This window comes from Cucumis sativus, chromosome 2 (genome assembly GCF_000004075.3).
Source record: "Cucumis sativus cultivar 9930 chromosome 2, Cucumber_9930_V3, whole genome shotgun sequence".
Taxonomy (NCBI): Eukaryota; Viridiplantae; Streptophyta; class Magnoliopsida; order Cucurbitales; family Cucurbitaceae; genus Cucumis; species Cucumis sativus.
Window position 1 is genome coordinate 15562506 of NC_026656.2, and position 25787 is coordinate 15588292.

The following is a 25787-nucleotide window of genomic DNA, read 5'->3' on the forward strand; positions in this document are numbered from 1 at the left end:
CGGCAACTAATAGCCCTAACATTCCCCTACATCCTCTATGACCCGGAAACGTCATCCTTTTTTGTCTTGAAGGCATTTAAAAGGGAAAAGTTGTCTCCAAAAACTAACATGAGTCCTTTTAGCATGTTTTGTTCGGACTCACATGCATTTTAGGAACTTCTCAAGTGTCACCCAACATAAGATTGTTCAACCTAAGCACGCTTAATTATGAAGTTCCAATGATTAAGTCACCAAAAAGAAAGGTTGACCTTGTTGATATACGTAGTAACTTTCATTTCTTTTGAATCTTTTTTAACTATGCTCTCATGTCCTCCAGACCCCTCTCATCCGGATGTGATAGTCCCCTCGGATGATAGTCCCCTTTCTAAACTCAGGGCATTATAACACAACTGTAAACTTCCAGTTCCATCTAAATGCAAATAATAAAGGTAGAGGAATGATGATTCACTGATCCTGTGTGACAACTGCTATACTGGCACACTAACATTCCAACACATCTCTTATCAGAATTACTTCATCAGAAAAGTTTTTGACAACTAAAGATGGCTTAGTTTTTCTTTATGGTATATGAAAAAGAGAGGAAACTATAGAGACCCTACGGTTGTATTTGGAGAAAACTTTTCCGTGATGACATCACCACTAGACCCACTACATTTTATACTGTATCCTTCCCTTTTGATGGACAGTGTAGCCGCTTCCCATATATCAAGATATCCAGCCTGTAATGGAATAAAAGTAAGAAAATGATCAGATCGGTAAAGATTCTATTATTCATTTGAGGCCAGATGCATGAACAAATGCACACGGACATTTATCTACCAACACGAATAAGACAAGCAAGAACGGTAAATAAAATCATGTCCACTAAATTTTTATCATTTGAGTCATACCGACATGGATACTTTATATGACGCATGACCACTAGAAAGAGTCCTCTCTATCTGGTTCTGCATTTCGGGATCTGTTGAGACAAAAGGAATTGTCTGTTACAGTAATTTGTAATAAAAGGAAACTTATGAGTTATGAGCTATTACAAGAATCAAATCAATTTTAATAGTTGTAAAAGGGGAAAATAAAAAAGGACAAAAGATTAAAGAAACTACAGAAAGTTACACACCAATGAAATGTCTGTTTCTATATGTATGTACTTACAGAACAACCAATATTCAAAAAGATTTTTCTTCAAAAAAGAACTTAATTCGAACAAGCGCATGCTGGAAAAGAACTCTGGTGCCCAAAGAAAGCTTCCAGAAGTCTAGAAGAGACTACCAAATTTTTATTTTCTTTTGAGAAGAAACAGAGGAAACAATATAATTGACTTATGCTTAGGAGCAATAGTGGCAGTGTAGAAGTACTGATTTAAGATGGCTTCAATGTAAGAGGTCTTGTCTTCAAACCACACAAGAGGTCTTGGATTTGAACCTCAATAATGTCATTTCCTCCCCAATTAATATTATTTTTCACTTGTTTTGGTCTTTTACAAATTTCCAAGGCCACAAGTAAGGGACAGTATTGAAGTATCGATACACAAGCTACCAGCTCGGGTTGACTAGTGATTTAGCCATGGATCATGGCATAATAGCCATTATTAGATAAGTCAGTAAACATTAAGTGGCTACAAATAAAATATGTTCTCATAACTTGCAGGCATCACATGCTTCGTGTATTTTTGTCATTCATCAATCACCTCTTCTCCTTTTCTTTCTTCCTAAGGCTTGCTAAGATCTGGAAGGGTTTCAGCATGCTCTTATCACATGCTCTGTGATTGGTTTTCTTTCCGAAGTTAATGGGGGGAATGGTTTGTAAAAGTAAAAAAATAAATTATAGAATATATTCAGATCTAAAATTTGTCCACCAACAAACTTACCACAAGTAATCTTTCGGTGGTCATTGGCAAAAACCTTTACCAGCTCTCCCTGCAATGGCAAAGAATGCAAACTTAAATACAACAAAGGGTAAACACAAAATAGAATTTATTGAAAATGAAGGAAATGTTTGTTTCCTATGAAAAAAAAAAAAGACGAAGGATAAAGAGAACACACAAGATATACGTGGAAAACCCTAGTACAAGGAGAAAAAATCACGATAGAAGCCTTTCCTTACAAAAGAATACACAGGGAAAGAATATATATGGGCCACAATAAGCCCTAACAAATAAGGAAATAAAACTAAATTACAATAAATTATAAACTACAAAGATACCCTTAGGCCTATAAACACACAACTAGTCCCTTATTTTCAAAACTCCCCATGAAGTTGGAGCGTAGATGACCCAACTTGCTAACACAAGTCAAAGCCCTGCCTAAGAAATCCTCTCATGAGAAAGTCAGCAATTTGTTGACTGAATGGAATGTACGAAAAACAAATACAAACATGGTTAAAGTTTACCCTTTATAAAATGTTTGTCAATCTCCACATGTTCCGTTTTGTCATTTTGAACTAGGTTATTGGCTATGCTTATAGCAACTTTATTATCAAAAAAGAGCTTCATAGATAACTCACAATCCTAGTAAAAATCAGACAAAACTTTCTAAAGCCAGATCTCTTCACAAATTTCCAAACTCATAGTTCTGTATTTGGCTTTAGTACTACTCCTAGCAACAACACCCTCCTTACTCCTTCAAGTAACAAGATTATCCTGAAGTGGATTTTATGTTAGTAATTGATCATGTCCAATCATAGTCCATTTTTTTGAAACGAAGACAACCTCTTTATTAATATGAACTCAAAGTACAAGAGATTTATACAAAGAGAGCAATAAAGAAGTTGTAATAAAGGGAGTTCTAGAGAGATCAAGAGGAGCACTCGGACATCTCAACTAGGTTGACACCCCCTAACGCCAAGCATCATATCCCGAGTAAAAACATAAAAAAACCCAACAAAGAAACAATAATAAAACACCCAGCTTGCTACAGTGGTCCAGAAAATAATATGGGACCAGAAAAAACATCAAGAAACAATAGGGGAGGCCCAAAATTACAATCTCAAAATTAAAGGCTATACATGGGAAATCCTTCGGCATGAACTGTTTACCACAAAGCATCAGCTATCAGAGTATCACATTGCTGCATCATTGACCCAATGCTCTTTATATAGCTAACCAGCTCAACAAGGGCTTTCCTTCCTTCTGCACTGTAATTATGCCTCACCACGTATTGACTGGACAACTATGACTATGTCTGGTCATAGTCAATAAAAGCCTCAATACATTTTCTATCAGTTCCCCGTAACATCAAGCCTTTACCTGGAGTAACTTTCAAATATCTCATAATGTGACTCACAGCTTCCATATGATCTTTGTAGGGTGCCTACAAAAACTGACTAAAGATGCTAGCAGTATAGGAGATATCTGGTCTAGTGTAGGATTGATAAATCAACTTTCCCACTAAGCATTTATACTTCCCTTTATCAACAGGAACTTTGTCAACGAAATTTCTCGGTTTTGCATTTAATTTAATAGAGATATCAACAAGCTTGCATCTAGTCATACTTGTTTCCTTTAACAAGTTAAGAGTACTTCGTGAAACATAGATTCCTTCCCTTGATCTTGCCACTTCCCTCCCAAGGAAGTACTTTGGATTCCCTGGGCCTTTGATTTCAAACTCATCACCCATCTTCTTTATCAGCCTAGTAATCTCCACAGTATCATCTCCTGATAGGACATATCATCGACATACCCAATCAACGTGGTAGCTCCAACAAGAAAATTGCAACAGCAGCAGTGAGGTTATCGTCGACAGTCAAGGACTCTGTGTTAGAGTTTTCCATTGGTTGATTTTCGTAAATGAAGGCTATGGTTTAATCGTTACTCTGCTCTGATACAATATTGAAAACGAAGGAAGAAGAAGAAAACACAAGATATACATGGAAAACTCAAGTACAGAGAAAAAAACCACGATAGAAACTTTTCTTATTATTTTCTAACAATCAAAAGAATACAAGAGAGAATAATATATAAAAGTTGTTTGATAGTATGGGGTTCCATCTCAAAACCAATTGGCTACAAGAGGAGTAGCCCAACCTAACTTATAAATAGTGTGAGTCTCCTTGGTTTTTCCAATGTAGGGCTGGCAACATCTCAACATGTCCCCTCAAGATGGTGCCTCTTTGGGTTCACCTATCTTGAATTGAATACCCGTTTGAGCTTAATGGATTCCTATACCATGTTTGATAGTATGGGGTTCCATCTCAAAACCAATTGGCTATGAAGGGAGTAGCCCAATCTAACTTATAAGTAGTGTGAGTCTCTTTGGTTTTTCCATTGTGGGACTTGCAACATATCAACAAATAAGGAAATAAAACTAGGGTACAATAAATTACAAAAATACCCTTGAGGCTATGAACACACAACTAGACCCTTGTTACCAACAGTATTGTTTTTTCCATACAAGACCTATCCTTAAATTGCAACACCATTGTTTTTCTATTTTTTCTAAGACCTGCAACACCTTTTTTCCAGCTTAATCCTTATCTTGTGTTTGTATTTGCACTTTAATTGAACATCTATCCTTTGTGTTTGCTTTGGTTGGTATTCAGACTGAAATTTTGAATACCACATGCTTCAATTTGAAAGGAGAAGGGAAAACCAAGAAGAGGCAATCGGTTGCTTCAAAACTATCCAACCCAAATAATTTTTTTCAGATATCTTTGCTGTCCACGGAAAATCATGATGACGAAGACAAAATTTCCAAAAAGCTAAAACTTTTAAGCTAACTGCATCAATTAGAAATTTTTGCTCTTTCTTGAATATAAGAGAAATAGTTCTGAATAAGTGTTCAAGAGACTTGAATCCCAACACTTTATCTGCAGCCTTCAAACCTTATGAAGTACCTGATTATTGGACCAAAAGGTGGCTGAAATCAGATCTCAAAAGAAAACTACTTCGCATTTTTCTACTGTAGAGAAATTATCTTCATTAGCCTGGATGAGGAGGAAGGTTATCAAATTTTCATTAAACCAAAATGATGCCACACATTAGCTAAGGGCAACAGATCCTAGGCAATTCCAAGGGAACTTTGATGGGAACAACACTGACTTCACCAAATAGAGAAGAGAGATCAGCCCCTTCAACTTCTTCATTATTCTTCAAATCAAAACCATTTGGAAACCCCAGGGACTTCTCAATACTGACACTAAATGGAGACTCCAAGGTCACCATTTGGAAACCCCATGGATTCCTCACTACCGACACAAAATAGAAGCCTTTGTGTTAGAGATGGTGGAGTGGATTAAGAAAAATTGAAAAGCTTAGATGTAGAATCTGCATTTACTGACCTAATGATGCATCCAGGGGCCTAAACTTTAGAGTTCTTCACTTCTAGAAGATCTGGGTTTTTGTCAAAAATGGAGTGCTTGATGGGATGGATCCGAAGAGAGTCCAAAGGGGATACTTTAAGTCACAAACCCCATTTAATTCTGATTTTAGTAGGGCAGTCCAAACATTGTTGAAGGAGGTTTGCTTGCGACTGTAATGTTTGAGAACTTTTGGAGCATGAGTGGATTTACTTACTTTGGCGCACTTGAAACGATTGGAAATTCCATAATTTGAAGAAAGATGCGCCCCTACACTAACAGAATGTGAAGTTTCTGCTTCTGAGGCAATCTGTAACGTTTTTTGCAAAAAATGTTGAGTTGTCACTTTTTAGACAAAATTCGTAATTACTCTTAATGGAAAGAAAGTGGGACTTTTTTTTTCTTTAATCCTCTCCCTTAATGGCTCAACATAGCTTATTTTTCTCTCAAATGCGGAGAAGGAGTCATCGAGGCATTATCCAAATACCATCTAACGTAATCCAATTTTTCAACAAATTTTCCTAGCATCTTACAGAACAACATCCATCCTTGCTGATCTTTTCCTAAGCACACTCTAATCTTGAAAAAACTCCTGAACATAGCCAGTGATCACAACTTAGAATCTATCTAGACTTAGCTTGAAACTTCGAGATTCTCAATCTTCCTCTGTCAATGTCCACAAATTTTCTAAAATGTCTGTCCACCGGAATTCTGAGTAAGCCAGTCATTACTGACTGAGTCCATCTAAGTTGGCTGTCAAAAAGAGAAATGCTTCTGCTGGCTTCTACATCTTCAATAAAACAACAATCTTCCTCTCTCCAAATGCAATAGTGTGACAGATCAATTTTGCAACTGACAAACTCCATGTTGCGCTTTGAAACTTATCGGAAAGGTCTGCTGAAGAACCCAGCTACCGAAAAGAGGAGGAGAGGGGGAGAGGAAAGATGGGAGAATTAGTCTCAACGATGAGCTTCTTTCTATCTTGTTATATGTTATTTGGTATCTTATATTTTGGTAGAATTAGTCTCTTTTCATTATATCAATAAAAAAGCACTATTTCCTTTTCCAAAAAAGAAAAAAGAAGAAGAAGAAGAAGAAATATACAGCACCTTGCGCCTTCTGTTATCCAAAGGCTGTACTTCAATAGCCAGATAGGTGTCAACGTCATCTGCAGTAACCCGATAGTTTGGTTGCTTCGCCCCTGTTATTATTAAGATTTAATTTTTTTTTGAAAAGGAAGCATCATAAGATTTATTTAAGAGGGGTGGTTGGTAAGGTACATAATGTAACACACAGAAAAGAGATACCTTCAATGTAAGTTACAGATCCATCTTCCAAATGGCGTACCCACTGCATTTTGAGAACAAGGACCGTTACTTACAAAACGATAGTTAAGTAGTCAGAAATAATCTTTTGAAGTTTGTAGCCTCATGAATTTTAAGGGTTTTGATATTACTCAAATGAACTTAACAGAAGAACATCTGAGAGCATATTCTAAAATGTCATGCATTGGTAAAGAGACGGGGTAAAACTAATTTTGTCTTTTGGCTAGACCACTTGAGCACACTGAGCGGTTGGATGCAAAATTTGAATATAACATTTTTAATACATAGAGGATTTAGGAGGAAACTAAATTTTTAGTGTAATCAATCTGAGCAACAAACACAAGTAACTTTTTGTTTTTAGTGTAATCAGTGATCATCAAACTTCCAGTTACCAAGAGCAAAATCATATAAAAAAAACATAGAAAATTGAGATCATGAGAATGGACCTCAAAATTACAGCTAGTTGTTCCATTAATTGAGTATCCACATGCTTGGAGATCTTGTCCTGGAAAAGCTTCGCCAGATATTTGAAGGGCCTCAATTGCAGGTAATGGATCATCATCTGAAACAAAAAGTGAACCCGTTCAATATGAACTATAACTGAAATTCTGACAACAAAGAGAAATTGTTTTTCTTATATAAGAAACAGAAACTTATATTGCCTTCAGAAAATGAAGGTGAAGGTTCTTCAAGGACCGGAGGCAGAATAGGAGAATGAGAGGAGCTTGGCTCATCAAAAGTGGCAGGAGGAGGGGATTGCCCAGAACTCCAGTTGGTGATAGGTTCTCTCTCTGTTTGGTGGACCACATCCTGGTCATCAATCTCACTATTGCTTACAGGTTCACGGAATGTCACCTGTTTATTTGTTCCTTCACTGTTTGAACCAAGTAGAGCATCAGAACTAGAAGTAAGTTTTGGAGGAAGTCTTAAGAACATCACTAGGAACATAAGCAATAAAAAAATGTGCTATTAATAGCAACAAAGTGTACAACAATGTTCATCAACACATCACTAGCTGCTAAGTGTTAGGTGGTGATACAAATTCCGGAAAAGATTCAAAGAATTCTAATTCTACTTGTTATACTTCAACTTGATTCAAGCATTTAAAAGGTTTCATCTTTCTTCATAATATTTACATGCTCTCAATTTCTTCCTACTTTATATACCAGCACCCTTACCAACCCAAGAACAGTATATTAAAACTAATAGCTTGTTTAGAGCAGCATTATACCTAACAACGCTACCAACAATCCCCTCAGAACATCAAAATATTATTTATCTAATAGATTTCTCCCTGACAGGCATCTCCAAGGACTCCTGGTACTTCCCACATAAGTGAACAATATAATAGGTTTAGGAGAACTACTCCCATGCTATAACAATCTCAACACAATTAAAAAGGAGAATTTTCTCTGGGGCGAAAATAAAAAGATTTACAAGATTGGAGAATTGGAGTGCTGAAGACAAATGAAGGTAGGCATCATTAAATGTGCTTTCATGAAAGATAAGACTTCAAATAACGTACAGTACAACACATTCTTAGGATTTTCAAAAACCAGACATCAAATAAAAACATTTAACAGTATCAATCAAAAGAATACTCAATTAATAACTCTTTTGTACTTTGAGTGTTATAATTAATAAAGTAGCATGTCTCCTTTCCAAAAAAGGAAAAATCAAAAGAATACTACTTCTAGAGAATCAACCAAAAGAATAATGAAAAAAGATGCTTCCGATTTTGCAAGCAATTTCCTTCCTTATCATGCAAGAAAGTAAGTGGCATTAACTACTACTTCTAACCTCACATCTGGTTTAGTCCCTTAACTTACAATTCTATCAAATGTCCCCGACCGGCAGTACAGTCCCTCAAACTAAAAGCAGTGGGTACAACAGTATAATACTAAGAGCAAGATAAGAGAAAGACTAAATCATCTAGTTTTAAAAAAAAAACTGCACTTTTTTTTTTGCATCTTTTTTTTAAACGAAAACAAGCCTCTTTATTAATAATAATAAATGAGACTAATGCTCAAAGTACAAGGGTATTATACTAAGAGCAAGATAAGAGAAAGACTAAATCATCTTAAACAAGGATGAACTAGGGCAATACAAAAGAGAAAACGACCAACAAACAATCACAAAGAAGCTAATAAAGTGAAACCCCACATAAATTTTTTAAAAAAATTAAAGCTAAACAGAACCAAAACGAAGAGATCTGAATACAAAGCATAACAAAATATCTCTCTCATAAGGAAAATATTCGAATCTAGAGAATAGCAAGAAGATGTAACCAGCAGCCACGAAGCTATCATGCCAAAGTAGTCCACAAACCAGAAGAGGCTCGAAAAAATCTTTCAAAATATCAACATCAGCAAAGTCGCTTTTTTTGCCCCCCACATGAAGAGATAACCCAGAGAGACTAAAGATGGACCAAAATCTGAAAGAAAACATTTAACGGTTGAGACAAGTTTGGCTTTCTAATGGTTTGGCTTCCACTGTCCAACCAGTGGAACTACATGTCATTCATTTAAGTGACACATGGCATCTTGGCTATACCAGATCTCCAAAAGTTGTAACCCCGAGCTTTTATGCAAATAGGACAGAAGAAGACTCAAACGTTTCAATACCAGATACATTCCAACCCAAATTTTCTCATAGTTTACATTCTTCCTCTTCCCCAAACTATAATATTCCACAAGGTATTTCAGAAAGCAACCAAAAAGAAAGAAAGAAGCACCCCAATCAACAAGTTGCTAGGAACTCCCAGCGTTTTTAAAAATGTTTACAGAAAAGGTTGTACTTCCTTTTGCAACACCTCAACACCCCATGGTGATTCTTTGAAGTCAAAGTTTGATGTTCTAGTTGATAACACATCTCCTCGGCGTGTAGAAGCATTAAAAAATATTCACCAAAATATTTCTCCAGTAAGCCACTCAAATAAATTTTGGCACCTCTTTCGACCATAACACGTTTCATGATGAACAAGTTATTCTCTAGAGAATAGGCTTGAGAACTATTTGAAGAAGAGCAGCCAAAGTTTATGGCATTGATGTCTTCAAAAGATGAGTTGCACAGTACACTATCATTCTCTCCTACTGAACTAAATGCTTTCGGCAAATTTCCATGAGAAGCCAGCCATACTTCACCATAGGAACCATGAGCAAACCTTTTCTTCAACACATACCTCAACACAAATGACGAATGCTCAAATAGTTGATAATCTGGAGCATGATCATGAAAAGGAATTGATTCAAGCTAACCAATAAAACTAGCAAAGCCTTCAGGATTAAAGCACTGATCTTTAGCTCCAATCATCCCAAGATGAAAGCACAAGCTTTTATCAGTGTACACATTTACAGATCCACCTCAATAACTGATATTAAGTTGTTGTCCCACGTTGTTAAAATTCCTTCAGAAGAACCTAATGATTCCATGAATTCCCAATCAATGTCTCTAGAACTCCATATTAATTTTTTGGTTTAAAACGGAGACAAAAACTTCTTTATTAATAAGAACTCTAAGTACAAGAGATTTATACAAAGAGAGCAATAAAGAAGAAAAAGAAAGGGGGAGCCTGTAAGATCAGGAGGAGCACCAAGACATCTCAACTAGGTTGACACCTCCATAGCGCCAATAATCATATTTCGAGAAAGAAAACATCAAAGCAACACAAAAATACCAACAGAGGAGCAACCTAATAACTATCAGCCTATTACAAGGGACCAGAAAAAACCGTAAAAAAATGAACAGAAAATTCAGGAAAAAAACCCAAAAAACAAAATCTAAAAATAAAAATAAACAAGATCAAGCCTTCAAATCTTCAAAACTTCAGTCAGAAAAAACTGCAACGGAGAAAATGAACCAGCAATGGTTAGGCTTGATTATGAAAAGCATTCCAGTTAAGGTAAATATCTTGAATGGAATAATTAGGGAACTTTTTTAATGAACACCTAGTTGTAGCATTAAGATCTACTGCACGCATAATTTCTGCCCTTTCTCTTGCTTTATCATGGAAGATATGTTGATTTCGCTCAAACCATAACTCTGATAGTAAAGCTTTTAACAAATTTACCCAAATGATGCGAGATTTTTTGGGTAAAATCTGACCCGACAGCAGCTGAACCACGTTTGCGCTTAGAGAGCGATCAAAAGTCTAAACTAATTTGAACATGGAGAAAATCCTTTCCCAGCCAAAAGAAGAGATGGGACAGATCAAGAAAATGTGACGAAGGGTCTCACTAGCCTTCAAGCAAAGAGGACATATCAAAGGAGAAAGACATTTATTGGGGGATTTCTTCTACAAAATTTCTGAACTATTAAGGGACCTGAGGACCATAATCAAGATCAATATGTTAATTCTCCTAGGGCTGCCTGATTTCCAGATTGCTGAAAAAAGCCATTTATCCATCGGAGAGGCTGTTTTTAGGTGAGATGAAAGAGACTTTAACGGGAACGGAAGTACCCACTTTTTCTATTGAGCGGAGGGATAGAAGTGATTGAAATTCTACAATTTCTTCATCTTTCAAGCTTCTTCTAAAAGCCAATGACCAAGATGAAATATCATGGTCTCAATGTGATGCTACTGAATCGGAGGGCCAAAGAGCAATTCTAAAGAGACTAGAGAACTGTTCCTTGAGGGGGTGTTACCAACCCAAGGATCTGTCCAAAAGCCAATTTTAAGACCGTTACCAAGGTTAAAGGAGGCAAGGAAGTCAACCAATCTCCAAACTCTAGCAATGTTGACCCAAGGGCTTCTAAGATTGTTACCAGACTTCTCTTGAGTGAACCAATCAAAACCCTCCTTACCATGGATGCCTCTAACTATTTTCCTCCAAAGAGCTGACTCTTCTTTCGAGTATCTCCAACCCCATTTAGCAAGTAAATCAATGTTATATATTTTAATTGCCTAAATAAATCAGTGTTATGAATTTTAATTCCTCCCAGGCAGAGACCTCCATCTTTCAAAGGAGATAAAACCTTGTTCCACTTAACAAGGTGGTTGATTTTGCTGCCGGCATGTCCTTCCCAAAAAAATTCCGCATGATTCTCTCCAAAGAGGCAGCCACATTTTCAGGAATTGAAAATAAAGATAGGTAGTATGTGGGAAGACTAACCAAAACTGAGTTGCACAAGGTATGTCTTCCACTCCTAGAGACGTTGTATCTTTTCCACCTTTCTAATTTCTTGTGAATTCGATTAATGACAGGTTGCCAAAACATCTTTTGTCGAGGGTAGCCTCCCAAAGGGGGACCTAAATATAAGATCGGTAACTTTTTTGCCTTGCACCCTAGTAGGTTTGCTGTTTGAGTCAATTCATCCTCCCCCACATTAACGCCACTGAGGGTAGGTTTCTCCCAGATTACTTTCTGCCCCGAACACCATTCTAATAAACTTATGGCTTCCATAAGCTTAAAAAGCATATTCACATCATACTTACAAAATAGAAGAGTGTCATCGGCAAATTGCAGCAAAGAGAGGTGGATCAAGTCTTTACCAACCAGAAAACCTTCAAACTGACCGTGGCTATGAAGACAGAATTGATGTCTTCCATTTTTTATGCTTGGATCAAAACAATATTCGGATTATAGTTTTTTATGAATTTCTTCAAGGCTGCCCGTTTTGTGATGTCATTTAGGCCCCAAATGTTCCAAAAAATTATCTTCACGACACTGGATGAGAGGGAGTAAGACTTATCAATCTTTCATTAAACCAAAATGATGCCACAATCATTGACTAAGGGCAGCAGATCCTTAGGCAATTCCGAGGGGACTTCGAAGGGAATAGCGCGCCGGCTTTATCAAATAGAGTAGTGAGGTCAGCCTCTTTGATTTGTTCATTACTCTTGAGAAAAACCATTTAGTGTTAATTGCAATTGCAGCACGACAAGGAGACCCTCCCATCAAATTAACTTCAGTGTTAAAGTTGGGAAGTTTTCTTTGCATCTTGTGCTTAAGGCCCAAAAGCAACCGTGCTTTATTGCATCTTGAGCTTTACAAACACTGGTTCTAAGATTCAAAATCTTGATTCTTGGAGGATTAGGCTACTTAGGCTACTATCACCACTCTTGACAAAATTATTAAAATCGAAAAAAAGATGATGTGAGAAGTTCCAAAACATAATGAAGTTTCTTGTACTTTGAGCTTGCACTTAGTATAACACTCTTGCACTTGAACTTGAGTCTCATTTATTATTTATAAATAAAGAGGCTTGTCTCCGTTTCAAAAAGAAAACATAATGAAGTTGATGAGATAAAAGAAATGTTGTAAATCAACATTCATCTCTGAACAATTCTAACACATTTGGCATGCAACATAATATATGCAATAAAAGCAGAACGCACCAACAATGGAGATGGTTGTTATTGTATTCAGTTCAGTAGCAGTCTTCATGTGACCACGCTCACCTGCTTGCATGATGTGAATACCTCCCCAAATCATCTGGTTCCAAATTCTTTCCAACACCAACACCTAAACCAATCTGATGATGAGTTGATAGGTCCCAATCAGCTGTGGTCTGAGCATCAGAAGAAGAAACTGGCATTTTCCCATTCCAGTATGAAGGTTGAGGAACCAGTTCAAGGCCATTTTTGGTCTGGCATAAAATTTAGAAAATTAAGACATATAAATTAATTCAGAAAGGAGGTATAAAAGAAAGATGTGAGCATACTGAAGCTGTCAAGGTTGCACCAATAGAATGGAAGGGTGACTGTGGTGCAAAACTTGAGTGGCTTGCATCAGAGCGCCAAGGTGTCAATTGATACTGGGACTCCTTCAATTTTGTCTATCAACGCCAAGTAAAATGCAAGAACGATAAAGAGAAGTAAAGAAAATGAATGATCAAATTACAGTTTCCCTTGCCAGCATTGATCTAATAAATTCTCAGTACCTCAGTGAGAAGAAGCTTCTCCTGCAAGTGCTTAAATAGAATCTGCAAGAATGTATGAAATCCATCGAATTACTTTTCCATTTATTATTGTTACTATTTCTTTTAACAAGAAACAGCATCTCATTAATACAATGAAAGAGGAAATACTGAAAGGATGAAAACTCCAAAGGGAGTGGAAAGAAAAATAAATTGACGGGTCCGACTTTGACAAACCGCTTTAATTTGAGAAAACATGTCTAAAGTCCTACTTGCAGAAATTTGGTATGAGCATGATCAACGGATCTTCCACGACGAGGAAAGAGTATAGTCAGTTATTGTAGATAGATACTGCAAAAACGGAATGCAGCAGCCTGGTGCTCTTTAAATAAGGAGTTTAAGGACTATCCCATCCAGGATCTATGTCTAAATTGGGCTGTTGTCATCTCCCAGCCAGCCTTGTAGCTGCAGTTTCCTCTGCAAGCTTCAGAGCACAAGATCTACCAGTTGGTTGCTTTCTCCAGTTGAAGATTTTAATGTTTTTGTTTAGTAATAGGGTTTAATAATGTTTGGTCTTTTACTGATTTGTTTTAGCTTCTGTACTGGTTTCTATCTGCCAGAATTTGTTTCCCTTGGCTGTTCTGTACTGTTTTTTGTTATTTCTCAGAAATTTTATGTCTTATGGATGTTCTATGGAAAATGATGATGGTGCTAGGGGGTGTCAACCTAAAAGAGAATGTCAAGACCATAAGAGAGCTCACTGGTAACTTGATTAAAAAATCAATCCTTAAGAAGTTAAAGAAGGGACTTTTGCTACTCAAGACCATATGCTTCAATAAGAGATGAAAATTTGCTAGGCACTGAAGAGAGGGAGAGAGAACAACCTAAAAGCATTGAAAAAGGAGGTTTTGAATTCCCACATCAATGGCTACACGAGAGATCCCACACTACTTAGGCTAAATCCAGATTTACGTCAAAGTCATCACCCCGAGGGGGAGGAAAATGAACATGGGATCATTCAACAAGTGAATGACCTCATGAATAAAAATGTACCTTATGAAGAGAAAACTCTATGGCTACCAGAAGGGAATGAAGTCTTTGATGGAGCTAATATTGATAAGATCAAAACCAAGAAACATGAAAATATTATATTCAATTAAATAAAAAATCCATAGTACTATCCTCAATGGGTGACCGAGAAGATTAGGATTAGTTTTCTTGGTTTATTAGGATTAGGATTGGATGAGTAGGTGCACCCGGACATCTCAACTAGGTTGACACCCCCAAAGCACCCTCATCATATCCAAAATACAAAGAAAAGACCAAAATACAAAAACAATACTAAGGTGATGAAAAGACCAAAGTAACCACCAAAATAACTACGAAAGCTACCTATGGTAGACTAAAGCAAGGCTGAAAGGAAAAACAAAACGGCAGAAATACATATAAAACCCGTCCAAACTACAAAAGCACTATTTCTGAACTGGCAATCGAGGGAAACTACTTTGTAACTCATCCGATGAACACGGTCCAATTGAGGCAGATGTCTTGAATGGAATAATCTTTGAATTATGCATTTGAAGAACACCAAGTTGCTGCATTTCTTTTAGAAATCTCTATGATGTCAGCCCAATTATATTAGGATTAGGATTGGTTTCCTTAGTTTATTAGGATTAGGATTAATGAGCTTTCTAGTTCTGGGATTGTCTTCTTTTATTAATAACTTTTGATTTATAGAAAAGACTTTGATTTTTTTTGTTGGAGACTTCTCTTTTTTATCATTTAGGCTACATCAATTAAGGATTAAACCAATATACTCTAATCCTACTACATCATCAATCTAGAAGGGGTAAGTTAGGCAGTGGCTAGGAATACGCTTATCCTGGGTTGATAGTGGATTATGCGTGGAGTATGGTATGTTTGGAGGGAAGGGACTTGTGAGGGTTTTGAGGGGAAAAAGCTAGGAGCTAGGAAAAGTTTAGACAATAATGTATGAGAGGAAGAGAGCCTTCTCTTTGAGAATCATTGGTAATGAACACAGTAGACGGTAAAGTGAAGAATTGTTTCCTCATCCTTATAAATACATAACCCACTGTATAGCAAATAACTCTCCGTATCACGGTGTTTTCTTAAGCTTTTGGTTTTCTTTTTTGTTTTGTTTGGTTGTTAGTGTTGCTAGGAATAGTTTGGATACTTGACACAAGACTTTTGGCATGGACATCAAGTATTGAGACAAATTGATTCACTTTCTTGACAGATAAGCTTTGGAAGTCCTTTTAGTTGGAGTACAACCATCAGTGAAGGATGATTAGTTACTTAATCCACCTTCTTCTATCTTGAACTCGAGGACAATTTTCTTTAAGGAGGGAATTACCTTAGTAGTTGGTAAAATTCTTGGTTTAATCTTCTGTTTCCTTTTTAGTTTTTTTTTTCTTTTGAAATGGAGACAAGCTTCTTTATTAATATAAAACTCTAAGTACAAGATAATTATACAATGAGAATGCTTCGGGCTAGAAAGCGAAGGTTGGGTAAAATGTGAATCCAACTGGTTGATTTATAATAATTCAGGAAGCAGATTCTAATAGTCCCAAAATTCAATTAAATTAGCCGTGAAATCTAGAAATATTTCTTTTGTGTTTGTAGTTATATTTTAGTTTGAATCTTTTTTTTTTTTTTTTTAGGAATTTAGAGAAGCCTAAAAATAAAGGATCAGGAGGTGCACCCGGACATCTCAACTAGGTTGACACCCCTTAGCACCATCATCATATCCCATAGAATTATACAGTGAGAATAATAGAGAAGCCTAAAAATAGAGGATCAAGAGGCACACCCAGACATCACAACTAGGTTGACACCCCCTTAGCACCATCATCATATCCCATAGAAACAAACGGAGAACATATAGGTACCAAATAAACTAGAAGGCAGCCTTTTTAGTATTTTTAAAACACAATTTGAAGTAAATACTCTATAAATAGAGGGTTAATCTATTGTATTGGACACTTTAAAATCATAATAAAGATTGAAGGAATCCCTCAATTGTCTCCAAGTAAAAGTTATCCAAAACATTCGGACTCAGGGGGAATTCCTTCAATCATCCACACTACAAATATAGTCTACCTCGTGAACTTGCAATGTCTACGGTGATTTATTCAAATCCACAGATATAGAGCCTCACCTTGACATTGCTGATGATGGATTGAGCATCAGGAACAGGAGGCTGCAGAGAATATTCTGCAAGAAGAGGCAGTAGAGATGATACAAAGGTCGTTCTCTCTTGTTGTGCTTCCTAATAGAACCAGATTAGAAACATTGAGTTCATTAAAGTTCACATTAGAAAAGAAAATACAATTCACATCTTAATAGTTACTAGATTTTTATCAAACTAGTTAATGCCAACAAAATTGAGCATTGTAAAAACACCAGAAGCCATGTCTGAAATGGCACTGCAAAATAACCTGCAATGCATATGTAAGACGAATGTTTTCCTCAATTATGTCTTGTCTGTATGAGAGAGCTTTAGAAGCGGCATCAACAAGATCTTGTTGTTGTTGATCAAAGGCCTGATTAACGAACACCAAAAAGTAAAAGTAAAAGGAAGGCGAAGAAGAAAGGCCCAACAGCAGAGCACCAATCAGAATGGAAATGAAAATTAAGAAAGTTTAGGGAAGACAATTGACACTAAATACAAAAAAAAAAAAAAAAAGTGGAAAGAAGAAGAAAAACCTGCTTACCAAACGCATATAGGCAATACGTTTTTCCAGGACATACTTTTCATTTCGTATTTGTGCTTCCTGTTACAATAAGAATTACCATCTACTCCAAGTAAAGGAAATCCTAATTCTTAACACAAATGGATATAAAAGTAAAATTAAATTCATCTAAGCAAGGAGCTAAGATACACATACAATTCACTTTACCTTAATTGAATAATCAGCAAGATGCTTGCGCAACTGCACAATTTCATCTTCATGTTCCTGAACTTTAACAACAAGGTCCTAAATACGAAACATAGGTCAAAGTGGCTTTCTCGTACATATGGAATAAAGAAAATAGAACAAAGAGATGTACCTGCTTCCAGAGGCTGTTGGGATTATTTCCTTCAGCCTTTGGCATTATGCCATGTCCAGACAATTTAATCCGTGGATCATATTCTACATCCATTGTAAACCTGAAAAGTCATAAAACAGATTTCATACTTTATACTTATTCAAATAAATAACACCATAGCCTTTCACAAGTAAGGATAAATGACATCCTTCTTTACTTACCTGCTAGCAGAGAAAGATGTTGTAGATGGCGAAGAGAACTGAGAGCAACCAGCATTATCAACTTGAGGCTGAACACCAGGAAGAGCATTCACCATCCTGTCCGACTTGCTGTCCTCAAAGCGAGATTCTGTATCAACTCGCATGGAAACTTCATCTTTTTGCTCAACATCTTGATGGAGAACTAGCGTTCCGTGTGAATCAACAACAGAAATGTTATTCTTAAATCTCTGCCTTTCGTTATCAACTGAATTATCTGATTGATGACCCCCATTAGATCCATGGTGGTCATTCTCATTCCATTGGTTGGTGGAATGAAACCTTTGAGCCAAAGGCTCACCAACCTTCTGCCACATTTCAATGAAAAAATGATAAGTGTGTCAAAAAAATTATTAGATAAAATTGAACAGTATATAACAGAGAGCAAGCTCAATATCTCAAAAAGGGACGTTCGTAACACCAAACCTAACAATCAAGTGAACGTGTACATAAATAAAATGGTTTCTCGTTTCCTATCAAAAAAAGATGGGAAAAGATCAAGTGAAAGCGGATGCGGATGCGTAAGAAGAAAATTTTCAAGTACCTGCATGACATATAAAGCTAACTTGGCAAGCTAACAAATTCCAAATTATTTAATAAGAGCCTAAGTCGAAATCAGTAGCACTTGTAATTTTTTTTTTCTTTTTAAAAGGAACCACATCTCAACCAGCAGCACTTGTAATTGACAATCAGAATAGAATTTTATGGGAAACTCAAACTAATTGCTGATATTAGGATATATCAAAAAGATGCAAATGGTATCCATATTAACTAAAACCAAAAGCTATCGTGTATTGGATAAAATTCCCCTGATTGGGTATATTGGAAGACGATAGTCACCATATTATTTTTACTACTGCTACAATTATTATTATTTTAGATAAGAAACTATTTCATTGGTAAAAGAAATATCCAAAGATTACAACAATAACCCAAAATACAAGATGAACCAACAGAGCGACCCGATCTATAGAAGAATACAATGATACCAAAGGGGAAGGAGATGACAAAAAGGTGATGAAAACATAAACATGTAAAATGGAGAGATCAAACAATAAATCAATCCAAGGGACATCAAACCAAAGCACATCCCTTAAAGTGAAACAAAACCAAGCCAAAGCAGAACCACGGACAAGCAAAAAACTCTGACAGTATAGAGGAGAGAAAAGCCATAGAAAGAATGATGAGCTAGTATCAAGCCGACAATGAACCCTCTCGAAGGATGGATGAAGCCTTTTTCTCCCAAGAGATCAAGCACTCCAAATTCCAGATCCCTTTGATGCTTTTTTTTTAGTTTCTCCGACTGCTTGTTTTTCTTTGTCCTAGAAGGGATGACCATATTACAAAGCCCATGGCACCAAAGCAAGTATGTGAGGTCCCATGTTGAACACTTCATCTATTAGCAGAGGGATGAAGACAAGAGGCTCACTCTTCATTGATATAATGAAAAAGACTAATGCTAAAAGATACAAATACTCTTAAAAGGGGAGAACGAAAAGATAGACCAAAGAATGACAAATAACACTGAGGTTTTTGGATGAATGACCATTAACACTTCCATGGATGAATAGCCTCCCTACCTTGAAGCTCTAGTTTTTCTTGTCTCCCAAATCAAGCAAATCAGCTTTTGCTCAATCAAGGATGACTCTTACTTTTGCTTTGTTTTCGGCTTGCTGCCTTGCTTTACCATTTTTTTGGCCTTGTATTGTGGCCTTTACTTTGTTATTGTTCTGTTGTATTGCTTTTATTTAACCTACTATGTGGGTTTTTATTTTCACTTATGGATGTGATGAGGGCGCTAAGGGGGTGTCAACCTAATTGAGATGCCTAGGTGCGTCTGCTGATCCTCCCCCTTCCCCTTTGCTCTTTGTATGTCCCCCTCATGTACTTTGAGCTTTGTCTCTCTATTTTCATTATTAATAATATTGAGACTCGTTCCTTTTAAAAAAAACACTTCCATGGAATGAGTGAAAAAAAGTCAGCTCTTGAAAGAAGAAACACAAAAATATTCTTCAAAAAGGATATGCCTTAAAAACTTTAATTTAATGCTTCACTCCTCTAACAAATTGATGTACTTGAACAAAAAGAGACCTTTTCTTTAACGAAGTAATTGAAATAATAAAATTACAAAACAGAATAAAAAAACATAGTTATCAAAAGCTTGCCAGTACAAGAAGAGAAAAGCAATATTAGACCAATATTTCAAATAATAGAAGAGAAGATAAAAACACTCCAGAACAATATAATAATTAAAAGCACCATGGCTGCAAAAATACTTGAGTGGCAGACTCTAAACAAATCGGGAAACAGCTTAAGAAGTCCGTGGATCAGTATATCTAGAGAATGGAACAAGGTGGAAGTGTTGGCTCCTTTCAAGATTGGGAATGGAAGAAGAGTAGCTTTCTGGACAGATTCATGGGTTGGTGATCTTCCTCTAAAATTTCAGTTCCCAAATCTATTCAGATTAGCTCAGCTGCCCAACGAGTCAGTTTCTGCCCACTGGGATTATGTCTCAAAATCTTGGTCCTTATTTTTTCGAAGATTATTGAAAGATCAAGAAATTCAAGATTTCCTAACGCCTGTTAACCCTCATATCTTTGAAAGGATTAACAGATTTGGATGATAGGAGAATTTGGTCATTAGAGACCTTGAGTCATTTCTCAATTAAAGTCTCTATCGAATCACCTCTCTCCTTCTTTCCCTTTGGAAAAAGATTGCTTTAAAGCACTTTGGAAAACCAGCAGTTCAAGCAGACTAAATGTTTTCTTTATTGAAAAGGAGACAGCCTCTTTATTAGTATTAATATAATAATAATCAGACAAAAGCTCATAGTACAAGAGAATTATACAATGAGCATAACCATGGATCATCAGGAGGTGCACTAGGACATCTCAACTAGGTTGACACCCCTATAGCACCTCTATATCCAACAAAGCTAAAAACCAAAACAAAGGAGTAAAGTCCAAAGGTAAAACAAAAGAAGTCCAGAGAAATACAAAGATTAAAATAGACTAAACATCCTTCTAAAGATAAGGCAACCAAATAGGCTTAAAACTTGCACTGAGACAAACTCGAGATCCTTGGAGAAGGAACACCACGAGGAGGTTGAAATGTGATGACTCCATCGGGGTCTTATGTTAAGAAGCTTGCTCTGAAGAAAGGAAAAAAAAAACTCTAGAATCTTCTCAAGTACAATTTTGACAACAATGCAAACCAGTTGAGAAAGAGCAATCAAAACTAGGTGTTGTAAAGAGTCACTAGCGGCAGAGTATAAGTGCAGATTAAAGGAGACAAACAGTGTCCAAAAATCATTATCCAACATAGATTAACGAATAGAAGTAGACTTCTGTAATCCCATAGAGTTTTCACAACTTTGTATTCAGAGGAAGGAAATAACTCAAAAAATTTCCAATAGGAGCCAACAGCCACTACTTTGATCAATTATAATCCTTTCTTTCCCGTGTGACCAAAGCCCCAAAAGAATCTGAAATTCACTCACTTCTTTAACCTTCAAGATTTCTTGAAACAAAAGTTCCAGCAAACTACTTCTTCTTTCGCAATTCATACTGACTGCTGGAAATCGTCTTGCCAAACTTAAGCACCTTCAAAAGATCAAGGCTCCAAAATGAGCTTTGTTAAAGAAATAAGTTCCAGTCAAAGACACCATTTCTCTACGATCGTACGGTCCATATTCACATGTGATCCAGAAATCATTTTACAAATAGTTCATAAGCATCAAAAGAACAAGAGATCTCCACAAGGAATTGAAGAATTTGGAACAAAACTTTACTTTTTGATACTTGTAGCAAAACCAAAACCGGGGTAATCATCTTTTTCTGCTTCCTCACTACCATTTTTTTCAACTCCTAGTTCCCTTAAATTCCAAAAGGACTTTCAATGCACTATCACATCCACTTGACATTTCCTAAGATCTGCTCACCCAAGATGAAAGATATAGTCATAACTGGTGGACCACACTTAATTGGACTATGATGTTTTGGTGCTAAGGGGGTGTCAACCTAGTTGAGATGTTCGAGTGCACCTTCTAATCCCCTAGTTTTTCTTTCGTTGTTTAGACTTCTTTATTACACTCATTGTATAATTCTCTTGTACTTTGAGGCCTTATTATTAATAAAGAAGTTTGTCTCTGTTTCAGAAAAAACTAGTGGACAACACTTAGGTCAAGATAAACAATGAAATGTCTATTTTTTTTTTTAATGGAAACAAAAAAAAAATTATTAATAGGAACTCGTAGTACAAGAGAGTTATACAAAGAGAGCAATAAAGAAGTTTAAAACATGGAAAATCTGAGAGGATTAGGGGCGCACCCAAACATCTCAACTAGGTTGACATCCCCTTAGCACCAACCATCATATCTCAAGCATACAAAACCAAAACTTGCAAAAGTTAAATAATGTCCAGCTTAATACAAGGGGCCAGAAGACAATAAAGGACCAGAAGCAAGTTTAACACGTGATTTCTTGGGTAAGGATGGACCCCACAAAAGTTGAAACACATTAGCGCTTAGGGATCGATCAAAAACCCAATCAAAATTCAACAAGGAAAATATCCTAACCCACAGGAGGATGAAACAGGGCATGTCATAAAAAGATGAGGAAGATTCTCATTAGCCTTCATACATAGAGGAAAAATCAAAGGAAGGAGGCATTTGTTAGGGAATTTCTTTTGCATGATTTATGAACAGTTGAGGGACCCGAATACCATAATCCAAATCAAGATGGTAATTCTCCGTGGGCTGCTTGATTTCCATATAGCTGTATAAAGACGTTTATTCATCAAGCAAGCAGTTTTTAAGTGAGCCGAAAGAGACTTAACAGTGAACTGGCCATGGTGATCAATGGACTCAATTATAACAGCCGAAAGAGACTTTTCAGAGTGCCTTTATGGTGGTGGTGGTGGGTGGTGGGTGGTGGCAGATTCTGAATCCAGTTTTAACTGCAAATGAGGTTGTAGAAAACTATCATGCTAAAAGAAAGAAATTATGGATTTTGAAAATTGATCTTCAAAAAGCCTTTGATAGAGTGAATTTGGGATTCTTAGAAAAAATATTGTACAACAAGAATTTTGATCCAAAATGGACATCCTTGATTTTAGGTTGTTTGAAGAAAACAAAATTTTCCGTTTTCATTGCAGTAAACCATGTGATCGTATATCAGCATCGAGAAGCACTAGACAAGGGGATCCCTAATCGCCCTTCCTGTTTCTTTTAATTGGAGAGGTCTTGGGAGCTCTAGTTTTGAAACTTTATGAAAATGGGCTTTATGAAGGTTTCGTGGCGGGAGAAGAGAAGGTTCACATCCCTCTCGTCCAATATGCTGACGACACTTTCCTCTTTTGCAAATATGATCAAAAACCCAATGGATCAGTAGCTGCACATTGGGACCATTCCACCCTTTCTTGGCCTATAATTTTTAGAAGACTTCTTAAAGAAGAAATTTCAGCAATTGTTTCACCTCCTTTCGCAAAGGAAGGTGGTAGAATCTATGGACAGAAGGAGTTGGTCTCCAAAACCATCCAGTAAGTTTTCGGTTAAGTCTCTTGTGAATCACTTTTCAGCATCTTCTCCAGTAACTAGAGAGACCTACAAAACCTTGGGGGAATCCAGTAGCATTAGAAGAGTCAACATTTTAGTTTGGATTATGCTTTTGGAGGTTCTAAACTGCTCTTTAGTCATGCAAAGGAAGCTCCCAAATAGTTGTCTTCTGCCCTCTGTTTGCCTTCCATGAAGAAGAAATTTTGCTGCATCTGTTTTTCTCCTGCCATTATTCAGCCAAGTGTTGGGGCAGTTTTCTCTCTTTATTTGAAGTAAGCTGGGTTTTTGGCAGAAGATTCAGCTCCAATGTAAGGCAGATCATTTTGAGCCCATTCTTGAAAAAAGGCCACGGTTACTTTGGACTAGTTTGTCCATATCACTGCTTGCAGAAATATGGATTGAACGAAATACACCTAGGAGGAGGTTGTTTGGTGAGTGTATCAATTCTTTGTGTTTTCACTGATGTATTTCTTTGCATTATGCATTTTATGAATTTTAATTTTCTATTAGTTGTCTGTTTGGACATGATGAGGACGCCAAGGAGGTGTCAACCTAGTTGAGATGTTTGGATGCGTCACTTAGGACTCTCTATTTGTACTCATGCTATATATCTCTTGTACTTTGAGTTTTTGAATCTTAATAAAGAGATTGTCTCCTTTCAAAAAAAAATGAACCCTCAAAAGGGTTAATCCATATAACAAACTTTTGTTTTATAAGAGGAATTTCTGGTTTCATATTTCTGAATCAGTGTATGAACAGAATATATTTAGGAATCAAGAATAAAAATCCATAACAAGTTCCAGTATTACTGAAATACATACTGTATACCGTCCGAACTGAATGCAAGATAAGAAAATAATTAGAGAAATGTGCAAAAGTAAACCACAATCAATTTAAACTAAAAAAAATTGCAAAAGAACGCAAAAACATATTTCAGGGCATAAAGGAAATACAAAGATTTTGTGTAAACTCAACTTGTAGTACTTACATATTTCTCAAGTTCCTGAATCTTTTTCTGAAGTTCAATCCTCAGTCGATTATTTTCCTCCACCTAGGAGTATTTAAATACACTCATATCAGCATGTAACATTGAATATATAGAAACTTTCTATGACATACACAGCTTTTTCTGTAGAAACTATCTAGTCAAATCATAGCCCATAATAATCTAAGAGTATTTTCCTCCACCTAAGAGTATTTAAATACCCCTAGGAGGAGGTTGTTTGGTGAGTCCATATCAGATTGCGAGTCCCCATATCTCATCGTACCAAAAAAAAAAGGTGAACAGGAAAGGAAAGGATTCGAGCCTTGCATTCCAACCACGTTCTCAATGAAGAAAGTAATGTTCAATTGACAGTACGCATTTTGCAAAAATAGAAAACATGAAATAAATTTTAGAAAGAAAGAATGGAAGAAGTGTGATATTGGGATCAAGCAACAGTGATACTAAATTTGGTGATGAAATCATCGGACGAATAGCATTGGTTTTTTAAGCTGAGGGACAGAAAATGAGAGAGAGGAGTGAAAATTCGTAGCACCTGTTGCTTAATAGTAGCCTCAGCTGCTTCAACAGCTTTCAAAACCTGAAACAAATTGCTATCGTTGTTGTTACCATGATTGTGGGAATTAGACTGCTCTGCTGAAGTAGCACTGACGCCCAACTCAGAGAATTTTTCAGCCAATGATCTCCCGTCAAACCCATTTTCCATCTTCTAATTCTAGCTCAAATTCAGCTGAAAATAACCGAAACACGACTGATCCGAACCAGAATGGCTATGTGGTTTCAGATTGGCGTTAAATTCAGCAGCAGAATTGGGTCGCAGGTCTGACACCTCCCTCTTTCGGACATTTAAACAACTCAGAAGCAGTCGTGAGAGAAAGAAGAACGTATGAAAATGGAGTTAAAAGTGAAACCCAAAAGAAAACCCTAACCCAGTGGGGGCAGAAGAAAAATGATCTATATAACTTAAAACCCAATTCTCTATCTGTCCCGCAATGATTCACAGATGGGTGAAGTGATGGGGTTTTGATGATTTCTTCGAATAAATAAAAGAGAGATGAAGATGACAGAGAAAGGAGAGAGTCGAACTCAGCTGAGCTTCAACTTTAGCTGGAACAAAACCACTATTTTGTACCTGAATCAAACAAACAATCAAACAAACAATCAATCAATCAAATCCATAGTGTTGTGTGTGGATTGAAGTCGGCTCTTGCGCCTTTGAGCTTCAGTTCTCCGAAAGTCTGAGTGAGTGAATTACACGACGCTCGTCGCCATTGTTTATTGCGTATTTCAGCTCTCTTCCTCATTTTAACTTTTCTCCCATTTTTCTTTCACTCGGCTAACAACTATTTTAATTAATAATTGTAAAATCACTCCACTTCCGCTTCATCCATCATCCCTTCTTCTCTTTTTCTTTTTCTTTTTTTTATTTTCCTAAATTCGATCGTAAA

The 25787-nt window shown here is 36.5% G+C and overlaps 1 protein-coding gene across 2 annotated transcripts in view; it reads right to left on the bottom strand.

Moving 5' to 3' along the window:
* LOC101216431 overlaps positions 1–25682 on the bottom strand; it is a 35112-nt gene extending 9430 nt beyond the window's left edge. Inside the window, exons 1-18 of one of the 2 annotated variants that reach the window (XM_011651136.2) lie at positions 24875–25682; positions 24325–24387; positions 17747–18087; positions 17547–17646; positions 17396–17473; positions 17210–17269; positions 16934–17038; positions 16654–16764; positions 13500–13541; positions 13281–13394; positions 13018–13205; positions 7280–7491; positions 7064–7179; positions 6600–6642; positions 6402–6493; positions 1868–1916; positions 891–961; positions 600–719 (exon numbers count right to left, since the gene is read on the bottom strand). In XM_011651136.2, coding sequence (XP_011649438.1) covers positions 600–719; positions 891–961; positions 1868–1916; positions 6402–6493; positions 6600–6642; positions 7064–7179; positions 7280–7491; positions 13018–13205; positions 13281–13394; positions 13500–13541; positions 16654–16764; positions 16934–17038; positions 17210–17269; positions 17396–17473; positions 17547–17646; positions 17747–18087; positions 24325–24387; positions 24875–25045 — 2076 coding nt within the window. In that variant the 5' untranslated portion in view covers positions 25046–25682. Of the gene's footprint in view, positions 1–599; positions 720–890; positions 962–1867; positions 1917–6401; positions 6494–6599; positions 6643–7063; positions 7180–7279; positions 7492–13017; positions 13206–13280; positions 13395–13499; positions 13542–16653; positions 16765–16933; positions 17039–17209; positions 17270–17395; positions 17474–17546; positions 17647–17746; positions 18091–24324; positions 24388–24874 lie in introns of both variants that reach the window. The other variant, XM_011651135.2, reaches the window with a different exon arrangement.
* Between the last annotated feature and the right edge of the window lie 105 nt (positions 25683–25787).